Raw genomic sequence first — 12,324 nt, 5'->3', positions numbered from 1 at the left:
AGAAATATATTCTGAATAATGGTAACTAAAGTACTCAATGAAAATGAACTGAAATACATCAGTTTTGATTAATTTTATTTAATTGGAAAAAGGAATTGCCAACAAATGTATAAGGTGGGGAAAAGCATAAAACTTGAATGTAAACATCTGGTGTGTTCATTGTTCAACAATCTGGTTATTTCTATTGACAGAAAATCAAGCACCTGCTTCACACTGCTCAGTAAACTGGTTATCTCTATTGACAGAAACTCAAGCACCTGCTTCACACAGCTCAGTAAACTGGTTATCTCTATTGACAGAAACTCAAGCACCTGCTTCACACTGCTCAGTAAACTGGTTATCTCTATTGACAGAAACTCAAGCACCTGCTTCACACTGCTCAGTAAACTGGTTATCTCTATTGACAGAAACTCAAGCACCTGCTTCACACTGCTCAGTAAACTGGTTATCTCTATTGACAGAAACATGACCATGACCATGTCGCAGACGATTTCTAGGGTTTATATCTTCAGGATTTTGTGCTGAACAAATGTGCAAGATGTATTTTGATGTGATTTGCTGGAAAAGATGGTTTTGCTTGTGACGTCATCATTGCATATTGAGCCAGTATCAGGTGATCATCAACTAAGTAGTGACAGTTGTTGTAATAACTCTGGGAGATGCATACAAAACCAAGACACAGTTGAATGTGTAAGACGTACCTTGTTAGGTAGGATATGATTAGTGGACAGCCCATTAGTTACTTTGGTGTGCCGCTGAGAGGCAGACCGGCTCCTACCACTGCAAGTGTGCTGGCTGTCACGACTAGGAGGGGGATTGCGTGGGGATTTGGCTTTCTTCAGCACCTCCTGCGCCGCTTCACGCTGATAGATCCGACCAAAGTGCTGCAAGCAGAAAATACAACTATATGACAAACATGCCATGTTTCAGGACAACACAACATTTTAAAATAACATGTTTAGATAATCCAGCTGGACTCTAACTGATTGACTACTCACAGTGATGGACTAGTGACTGACTGGTGGAAAAGTGGCAAAAAACAGTACTTGTAACTAGTGGATCATAGTGTCTGCTGGTGGACTAGTGTCTGACTACAAGTCTAGTAACTGACTGGTGGACTTGTGACAATAAAGGACTAGTGGCTGACTGGTGGAAAAGTGGCTAAAAAAACAGGACTAGTAACTAGTGGACCATAGTGTCTGCTGGTGGACTAGAGACTGACTACAAGACTAGTAAATGACTGGTGGACTTGTGACAATGACGGACTAGTGGCTGACTGGAGGACTTGTGACAATGACAGACTAGTGGCTGACTGGTGGAAAAGTGGCAAAAAACGGGACTAGTAACTAGTGGACCACTGTGTCTGCTGGTGGACTAGTGACTGACTACAAGTCTAGTAACTGACTGGTGGACTTGTGACAATAAAGGACTAGTGGCCGACTGGTGGAAAAGTGGCTAAAAAACAGGACTAGTAACTAGTGGACCATAGTGTCTGCTGGTGGACTAGAGACTGACTACAATACTAGTAACTGACTGGTGGACTAGTGACAATGATGGACTAGTGAATGATTTGTGGATTAGTGGCTGACAACAATACTGGTGACTAGTGGTCCAAAATGACTAGTCGGTAGACCAGTGAAAGATTAGTGGACTATAGTGGCCAATTGGTGGACATGTGACAATGATGGATTAGTGACTGACCGGACCAGAGTACAGCACATGTTTGTTGGCCAGGTACCATGTGTACACCTTTCTCAGACTCTCCTGCTGCTTGCCAGACTTCACCCTGGAACATGGCACATGATATTCACACATGGTGACACAAAATTAAACATCAGGATCACTGCAAACTACATGTACTGACGTGTACAAACTAAATGTATTGTCACAAGACAATGTATTTGAAGACTTACTCTTTGACTTCACTCAGCATTTGGACAAGAATGTGATAGAATCTAGTGTCCCGCTCTGCCTTGTCCCTGCAACAGTAGAAGATACTTGAGTGGAGGTGTGTGGACAGACTGGAGCGGTGGAGTGTGGAGAGACTGGGGTGGAGGATTGTCCACTTGAGCAGAGGTGTCTGGACAGACTGGAGTGGAGGTGTGTTGACAGACTGGAGTGGAGGTGTGTACAGTGACTGGAGTAGAGGTGTGTGGACAGACTGGAGTGGAGGTGTGTACAGTGACTGGAGTGGAGGTGTGTGGATAGACTGGAGCAGAGGTGTGTACAGTGACTGGAAAAGAGGTGTGTGGACAGATTGGAGAGGAGGAGAATCCACTTCACCAGAAGGGAAGTGTGTGGACAGACTGGAGGGGAGGTGTGTGGACAGACTGGAAGTGTGTGGACAGACTGGAAAGGAGGTGTGTGGACAGGCTGGAGAGAAGGTGTTGGAGAGACTGGAGGGGAAATGTGTGGACAGACTGGAGAGGAGGTGTGTGGACAGACTGGAGGGGAAATGTGTGGACAGATTGGAGAGGAGGTGTGTGGACAGACTGGAGGGGAAATGTGTGGACAGGCTGGAGAGGAGGTGTGTGGACAGACTGGAGGGGAAATGTGTGGACAGACTGGAGGGGAAATGTGTGGACAGACTGGAGAGGAGGTATGTGGACAGGCTGGAGAGAAGGTGTTGGACAGACTGGAGGGGAAATGTGTGGACAGATTGGAGAGGAGGTGTGTGGACAGACTGGAGGGGAAATGTGTGGACAGACTGGAGAGGAGGTGTGTGGACAGACTGGAGGGGAAATGTGTGGACAGATTGGAGAGGTGTGTGGACAGACTGGAAGGGAAGTGTGTGGACAGACTGGAGGGGAAATGTGTGGACAGACTGGAGAGGAGGTGTGTGGACAGACTGGAGGGGAAATGTGTGGACAGACTGGAGGGGAAATGTGTGGACAGACTGGAGAGGAAGTGTGTGGACAGACTGGAGGGGAAATGTGTGGACAGGCTGGAGAGAAGGTGTTGGACAGACTGGAGGGGAAATGTGTGGACAGATTGGAGAGGAGGTGTGTGGACAGACTGGAAGGGAAGTGTGTGGACAGACTGGAGGGGAAATGTGTGGACAGGCTGGAGAGAAGGTGTGTGGACAGACTGGAGGGGAAATGTGTGGACAGATTGGAGAGGAGGTGTGTGGACAGACTGGAAGGGAAGTGTGTGGACAGACTGGAGGGGAAATGTGTGGACAGGCTGGAGAGGAGGTGTGTGGACAGACTGGAGGGGAAATGTGTGGACAGATTGGAGAGGTGTGTGGACAGAGTGGAGGGGAGGTGTGTGGACAGACTAGAGGGGGAGAGTGTGGACAGACTGGAGTGGAGGAGTTTCCACTTGACTAGAGGGGAAGTGTATGGTCAGCCTGGAGTAGAGGTGTGTACAGTGACTGGAGCGGAGATGTGTGGACAGACTGGAGTAAAGGTGTGTGGACAGACTGGAGTGGAGGGGTGTACAATACAGTGACTGGAGCGGAGATGTGTGGACAGGCTGGAGAGGAGGACCATCCACTTCACCGGAAGGGAAGTGTGTGGACAGACTGGTGGGGAAGTGTTTGGACAGAGTGGAGGGGAAGTGTGTGGACAGACTGGAGGGGAGGTGAGTGGACAGACTGGAGTGAAGGTATGTGGACAGAGTGGAGGGGAAGTGTATGGACAAACTGGAGAGGAGGTGTGTGGACAGACTGGTGGGGAGGTGTGTGGACAGAGTTTAGGGGAAGTGTATGGACAGACTGGAGAGGAGGTGTGTGGACAGAGTGGAGAGGAGGTGTGTGGACAGACTGGAGAGGAGGTGTGTGGACAGACTGGAGAGGAGGTGTGTGGACAGACTGGAAGGGAAGTATGTGGACAGACTGGAGGGGAAGTGTATGGACAGACTGGAGAGGAGGTGTGTGGACAGACTGGAGAGGAGGTATGTGGACAGACTGGAGGGGAGGTGTGTGGACAGACTGGAGAGGAGGTGTGTGGAGAGACTGGAGAGGAGGTGTGTGGACAGACTGGAGAGGAGGTGTGTGGAGAGACTGGAGAGGAGGTGTGTGGACAGACTGGAGGGGAGGTGTGTGGACAGACTGGAGGGGAGGTGTGTGGACAGACTGGAGGGAAGGTGTGTGGACAGACTGGAGGGAAAGAGTGTGGACAGACAGGAGGGGAAGTGTATGGACAGACTGGAGAGGAGGTGTGTGGACACACTGGAGGTCAAGCATGTGGGCAGAATGGAGTGGAGGTACACATGGAAGTTTCAGGATATTTCATATCTTTCTGTCTTTAAATTGAATTACATGAAAGTTGCAAAAGTTATTGCTTCAAACAAACTGATATAGGTACCCTTGCTCCAAACGAACAAACTTAAGGTCAATGCTTCAAACAGATTTATGCAAGTGTCACTGCCTTGATAATTAGGTTATTGCTTCAAACAGACATTCTGATTGGAAACACTTACATGAGGTCCTTGGTTTTCCCTGTGAGATGGGCCAGTTTGAGGTCATGGTGATGGCGCTCAATGGCGCCATACATGTCTTTGAACTCATTCAGGGTCATCATCTGATAAAGATATATATAAAGTGAAATTCTAATGTATTCCACTGACAATAATGTGCAGGTTTTCAGGTTTACACACACATTCCTGATTGCACTGCATGTGTATCGTAGCAAGTGTTGTGTCCAGTAGTGATGAATGAGAGGTATAAGTGCAACAATGTTTCCTACACACTCTGGAAGGACACCATGACAGCATCTGATTGACAAATGTTTGGTTCTGTTTAAAGTGGCACATTAGAAGTGAGTGAGTGAGTATAGTTTTACGCCGCACTCAGCAATATTACAGCTATATGGCGGCGGTCTGTAAATAATCGAGTCTGGACCAGACAATCAAGTGATCAACAACATGAGCATCGATCTGCGCAATTGGGAACCGATGACATGTGTCAACCAAGTCAGCGAGCCTGACCACCCGATCCCGTTAGTCGCCTCTTACGACAAGCTGAGTCGCCTTTTATGGCAAGCATGGGTTGCTGAAGGCCTATTCTACCCCGGGACCTTCACGGGTCGGCACATTAGAAAATGATGGTCATGAGAGATAACATAAGTTACACTGTTCATACATAGAGTGAACCTCCACAAATACAGTGAGTGAGTGGATTAAGTTTTACGCCGCTTTTAGCAATATTCCAGCAATATCACGGCAGGGGACACCAGAAAATCGGCTTCACACATTGTACCCATGTGGGGAATCGAACCCGGGTCTTCGGCGTGACGAGCGAATGCCTTAACCACTACGCTACCCCACCGCCCCCCCACAAATACAGAGACATCTTAGGACCACTGGTGTGATTGTGATGATGTAAACTATATACATGAGATCAAAGAACATTTATTGGACTCCCAAATGAGAAACTTTCAAGACAGACAAAGGTTAATTAGACTGAAGCATATGCAACATATCATTCCTATCAAGAAAAGTTCTCACAAATCATCACAATGAAGCCAGTGGAATTAAATGTGACAAAATACATGTATGTTCAATATAACAAGACATTGGTTTTGTAAGATAACAAGAAAGACAGGCAAGACCAGTGAGCAAGTTATTATACCCCTGGTGTGTGGTGCTCAGTCATTGACACCAGGACAGACTGAAGTGTACAGGGTACCTGTGTCCAGTGATATGTTGAACACTGTGGTACTTCTGTGTTTATACTAAATGTTGTAATAACACTGAACACCAGGGTAAGCAGTCATATGTAGTGATATGTTGATACAACTCTCTTTATATAGTTGGACACTTGTCAATACAATTTACCAGGACAAGTACGTTATATGATAAAAGTATCTTTTTAAGATACTGGTAGCCATAAAAAGTCTTTGAAGGGATCTATTGACATTTTATTGTCCACATAAACATAACATTTTCAGCCAGGTGTTCACTGAACAACAACAGATATTTGTTTGGTATAAGTGTGGTATTGGTTCCCATAGAATACGTTGTCAATGCTTGCTTTAAAGGGGTGTACATAGATCTCACACTGATAACTAGCAACCGGAACATGGACAAACGACCTCTTGCCCTTCTAACCCGGGTTTCATACATGTTGACAGTTAAGCAAACACCTTGTAAACATTTGCTGAATGTGAAAGCCATAAAGATCTCCTTAAATACAAGCTCACACAAGAATGAAATAGCTTTGCAGCAGGAGTTATGGGGCTCAATTGCCAATGGCTTCTTGACTTGCCTATACAATGCAGAAAGGCAGTGAGTGAATTCCCCAGCACACTAGACAAATAACACACTGCTGACAGGCTGGAACTGTGACTTCTGTGACTCGAGTACACTATTACACTGTAAGGTAATAGAATTACTTGAAAACATCTCACAGTATGCACACTACAGACTTCATGCACCATACAATATTAACAGTGTAGAAAAACTGGTAAGGTAATACTGAAATGAAATTAAGGTGAATGGCATTGAGAAGCTTATCTGTTACTAACTGTAGCCTGATGGACATGGCAGTGAATGCATTCAGCTGTACTGTGACCTAATGGAATGGCAGTGAATGCATTAAGCTGTACTGTAGGTCTTTGAACATGGCAGTGAATGCATTCAGCTGTACTATATTCTGTTGGACATGGCAGTGAATGCATTCAGTTGTGCTGTATTCTGTTGGGCATGGCAGTGAATGCGTTCAGCTGTACTACAGGCCTTTGAACATGGCAGTATATTACTCAGTGACTTTACATTCAAAACCTTGATCTTGTCAGTCAAGGTAAGGGCTGCATTTGGACGTCTCCGCTTCGGTGGTGGTATAGACATTTTGTCACTGATGAGAAATTACTGGAGTATTGTCTTTTTATGACAAAATCGCATACCATCAAAATGACACTAAGTGAGTTGTGTCAGCTAGCTGAACTGCTTTGTTAATTCCTTTTGTTAACTGGTTATCATCACATCTGATAATCTGTTTGAAGTCAGTAATCGGCTAACTACAAAGCACTTCCAATTCAGGCAGTCCTGCTAGTCCGAGTTAATTAGCAATGTTTTCACAGTAAATTACCTTGAAGGGCGGAGATTTCAGTCCAAAATCCAAATTAGTTAGACTATATATAATGATAACTTAGTTAACTTCTGCTGGGACCAACAATTCGATCTGAATTATATAGCAAACTGAGTTACTTACGGTCCGAGTAAGACAGCTTCCACTGTATATTGTATTATCCAGAACCTTAGCAACATAACAATGTTTCAAAGACATACTCAACATTGTTGTCTCAATCACCACAATAGACAATAGAAGCTCACAATTAACACTGTTTCACCCATTCATCAATCAGGTGAATATAGTGTCACTGATTAACGACCTGGATCATGACATTGACACCTTCTGATGACATGACTGATGATAGTGACAATTGGTGATGACCTGACTGATGATGTTGACACCTCTTGATGACCTGACTGGTGAAGTTGACACCTAGTGATGACCTGACAGATGATGGTGACACCTTCTGATCACAAGACTGATTATGCTGACACCCAGTGATGACCTGACTGATGATGTTGACACCTAGTGATGACCTGACTGATGTTGACACCTAGTGATGACCTGACTGATGATGTTGACATCCAGTGATGGTCTGACTGATGATGTTGACACCTAGTTATGACCTGACTGATGATGTTGACATCCAGTGATGGCCCGACTGATGAAATTGACACCCAGTGACGACATGACGGATGATGGTGACATCCAGTGATGACCTGACTGATGATGTTGACACCTAGTGATGACCTGACTGATGATGTTGACATCCAGTGATGACCTGACTGATGATGTTGACATCCAGTGATGGCCTGACTGATGATGTTGATATCCAGTGATGGCCTGACTGATGATGTTGACACCTAGTTATGACCTGACTGATTATGCTGACATCCAGTGATGGCCTGACTGATGAAATTGACACCCAGTGACGACATGACGGATGATGGTGACATCCAGTGATGGCCTGACTGATGATGTTGACACCTAGTGATGACCTGACTGATGATGTTGACATCCAGTGATGGCCTGACTGATGATGTTGACACCCAGTGATGGCCTGACTGATGATGTTGATATCCAGTGATGACATGACTGATGATCTTGACACCTAGTTATGACCTGACTGATGATGTTGACACCTAGTTATGACCTGACTGATGATGTTGACACCTAGTGATGACCTGACTGATGATGTTGACACCTAGTGATGACCTGACTGATGATGTTGACATCCAGTGATGACCTGACTGATGAAATTGACACCCAGTGATGGCCTGACTGATGATGTTGATATCCAGTGATGACCTGACTGATGATGTTGACACCTAGTTATGACCTGACTGATGATGCCGACATCCAGTGATGGCCTGACTGATGATGTTGACACCTAGTGATGACATGACGGATGATGGTGACATCCAGTGATGGCCTGACTGATGATGTTGACATCCAGTGATGACCTGACTGATGATGTTGACATCCAGTGATGGCCTGACTGATGATGTTGATATCCAGTGATGGCCTGACTGATGATGTTGACACCTAGTTATGACCTGACTGATTATGCTGACATCCAGTGATGGCCTGACTGATGAAATTGACACCCAGTGACGACATGACGGATGATGGTGACATCCAGTGATGGCCTGACTGATGATGTTGACACCTAGTTATGACCTGACTGATGATGTTGACATCCAGTGATGGCCTGACTGATGATGTTGACACCCAGTGATGGCCTGACTGATGATGTTGATATCCAGTGATGACCTGACTGATGATCTTGACACCTAGTTATGACCTGACTGATGATGTTGACACCCAGTGATGACCTGACTGATGATGTTGACACCTAGTGATGACCTGACTGATGATGTTGACATCCAGTGATGGCCTGACTGATGAAATTGACACCCAGTGATGGCCTGACTGATGATGTTGATATCCAGTGATGACCTGACTGATGATGTTGACACCTAGTTATGACCTGACTGATGATGCCGACATCCAGTGATGGCCTGACTGATGATGCTGACACCTAGTGATGACATGACGGATGATGGTGACATCCAGTGATGGCCTGACTGATGATGTTGACACCTAGTTATGACCTGACTGATGATGTTGACATCCAGTGATGGCCTGACTGATGATGTTGACATCTAGTGATGACATGACGGATGATGGTGACACCTTCTGATCACAAGACTGATGATGTTGACTCCTAGTGATGACCTGACTGATTATGCTGACACCTAGTGATGACATGACGGATGATGGTGACACCTTCTGATCACATGACTGATGATGGTAGCACCTTGTGGTGACCTAACTAATTATGCTGACATCCAGTGATGACATGACTGATGATGTTGACATCCAGTGATGGCCTGACTGATTGTGCTGACACCCAGTGATGACCTGACTGATGATGTTGACACCTCTTGGTGACCTAACTGATTCTGCTGACACCTAGTGATGACCTGACTGATTATGCTGACACCCAGTGATGACCTGACTGATTATGCTGACACCCAGTGATGACCTGATTGATGATGGTGACACCTAGTGAAGACCTGACAGATGATGCTGACACTTAGTTATGACCTGACAGATGATGTTGACACCTAATGATGATCTGACTGATGATGCTGACACCTGGTGATAATCTGACTGATTATGTCAATACCTAATGATGACCTGAGTGATGATGTTGACACCTAGTGATGATCTGACTGATGATGCTGACACCTGGTGATAATCTGACTTATTATGTCAATACTCAATGATGACCTGAGTGATGATGTTGACACCTAGTGATGATCTGACTGATGATGCTGACACCTAGTGATGATCTGACTGATTATGTCAACACCCAGTGATGACTGACTTAAGGTGGTGACACCTACTGATGACTTGACTGACATCTCCCAGGCACATCCTGTCACCTTTTTACCTTCCTACTGACCTAGGTGTGACTTTATCAAATATGCACACATATTAAAAGCAAGCACTGTTTCAATGTTAAAACATGTATTTCTGACCTGACTGAATAAACACACACTGGTGACTCATATCTATATACCACATCCACTATGTATGAATGTTATCGATATACACAATTCACATGTATATATGTGTACTTAAACCAGTTGAGCTACGTACCCGCGACCGTCGGAGTGACTTCAGGCCTTTTTCCAAGGCATCCAGCCCTTCCCTGGGCGTGCACACACCCACCGGCATCGCTATGGTAACACACGCTCCTCCCTTTGCTTGAACACCGCCTTGTCAACACTCTAGACAACGGTCACGTCTCCGGTGACATCATCACACGTTTAACACTCGAAAGAAAAAAAACCCCAACAGAACACATGTACAGATCGATCTACGTCGATCGCGATGAATCGATCAGTGACCCGTCTGGTCAGCCGAAACGTGACGTCCTGTCGGCAACATTAGTGGAACCTAACACACACACATCAACACTGTTATCTCCGGATAATCCACAAGAAAACATCTGTCACATTATGTCAGTCCATAACTACTGACAGAGTGACTGTCACACCACGCTTTTACTGTTTACTTTTCTGCCGTTCGGCTAAGTTCAGTGCAGGTGCCCGTCACAGCGAGACTACCTTCCACACAACCTATTGGGGTTACTATGTACCGTTATGGGACGCCGGGCACAGACGAGAGATTACAGCGATCGATCGGGATTAGGGGGGTAGGCTAATAATCCATAAATCAAAAGCTTTTCAAAAAGTTGAAAAGAAGGAGAAGGGTCTTTTGTTACAGTCTTATTAACGTCTTACATGACTGGAATGGCATGCATAAGATTGTGTATGCAGGTAGCAGGCACCATAGCGAGTATGTATGTAACACTATATATATGGTTTAATTGGGTTTTTAGAAGAAGCGACCACACCTACATAAAGTTATGAATTTGCATTCCACATTTTCCAATTAAAAATGATCGAATGTGTTTAACCATGGCTGATCTTATCACTAGCCATGTTACTGGACCAGAGCATGCGCTCCCATTTCTTTCTCACCTCATTGAGGAGTACATAAAACGAGCTGAGTCTGGGCTACAGGTACAATCAAATATACCACTAATGCTACCTTTATGGAAAGCAACTTCTTTATTCCGTGTGCTCGACATTCTGATACTCACTCTTGTTCCGTTGGACTTCCTACCTTCTAAAACGCTATACAAAGAAGTTGCATACGAGGGGGATGTCAATAAGTTTTGAGCCTTGCATAGAAAAACACAAAATATTGGTATGAACCACATTTATTTTTCAACATAGTCCCCTTGTGAGTCAAGACACTTGTTCCATCTTTTCTGCCAGGCGCTGATGCCATCTCTGTAGAAGGCGCCATTTTGGTCCTCAAACCAAGCCTCATTAGCAGCAATAAGCTCATTATCATCCTGAAATCTACGACCACGCAAGTGTTTCTTGAGATTTGGGAACAGATGGTAATCACTATGAACTTTTTGGTCCTGGGAGAAGTGACATGTTTCCATTCCATGGATTCTTGTTTGCTCTCAGGAGCATAGTAGTGGATCCAGGTTTCATCACAGGTTACTAGCCTAAAGTGAAAATCCATGGTTAGCATGGAGTTCCTTATGGTGACCCTTGTTTGCTTCATTTCATCTGTAAGCATTCTTGGCACCCATCTTGCGCACACTTTAGACATGACGAGATGTTCATGAAGAATTGTCTCGATGGGTCCGTGTGGAGTGTGATTCGACGATTTTCCAGCACAAGTCGATGCACTCTGTCAATGTTTTCCTGACTAGTGCTTGTTGTTGGCCAACCTGGACGGGGGTCATCTTCAAGACTCTCTCTACCATGCTTAAATTCATTGACCCATCGTTTGATGGTAGCAGATGAAGGGGAAGACTTCCCATAAACTGCTGAAAGCCTTTCTTCAATGTTCTTCGCCGAGTTTCCTTCAAGAACTAAAAACTTAATTACTGCTCTATACTCAATTTTATTCATTTTCACTGTCGTGAGGGGGGTCTCTTTCTGTCAATGTGAGCTGTTCAAAAACTTCTGAGAGTAGGATACCAAAACGTATATATCACATCAGCTACACCCCAGGGGTCAACCATAGGCTGTGACACCTGGGTATGAAAAACGCTCAAGGTTCAAAACTTATTGACATCCCCTCTTATGTGTCCCTGTTGTACTCACAATAGGCACAACCATATGCACTACTGTTTCACCAAATATACAACCACGATCGTTGCGGGATCTCTATTTCTGGAAATGTTTTACGTGTTCCCCTATGTGCAGTAG

At 45.1% G+C, this 12,324-nt stretch overlaps 1 protein-coding gene across 1 annotated transcript in view; it reads right to left on the bottom strand.

Moving 5' to 3' along the window:
* Positions 1–10,640, bottom strand: part of LOC137272751 (uncharacterized) — a 47,669-nt gene extending 37,029 nt beyond the window's left edge. The window contains exons 1-5 of the mRNA XM_067805139.1: positions 10,184–10,640; positions 4,423–4,523; positions 1,914–1,979; positions 1,702–1,786; positions 702–884 (exon numbers count right to left, since the gene is read on the bottom strand). Of these exons, the coding sequence (XP_067661240.1) occupies positions 702–884; positions 1,702–1,786; positions 1,914–1,979; positions 4,423–4,523; positions 10,184–10,261 (513 nt within the window). The 5' untranslated portion in view covers positions 10,262–10,640. The remainder of the gene's footprint in view (positions 1–701; positions 885–1,701; positions 1,787–1,913; positions 1,980–4,422; positions 4,524–10,183) is intronic.
* Positions 10,641–12,324: the final 1,684 nt, after the last annotated feature.

The sequence above is a fragment of the Haliotis asinina genome, chromosome 2 (assembly GCF_037392515.1).
Source record: "Haliotis asinina isolate JCU_RB_2024 chromosome 2, JCU_Hal_asi_v2, whole genome shotgun sequence".
Lineage (NCBI taxonomy): Eukaryota > Metazoa > Mollusca > Gastropoda > Lepetellida > Haliotidae > Haliotis > Haliotis asinina.
Note: the sequence above shows the minus strand (reverse complement) of the source record. Positions and strands in the feature narration are given on the sequence as shown.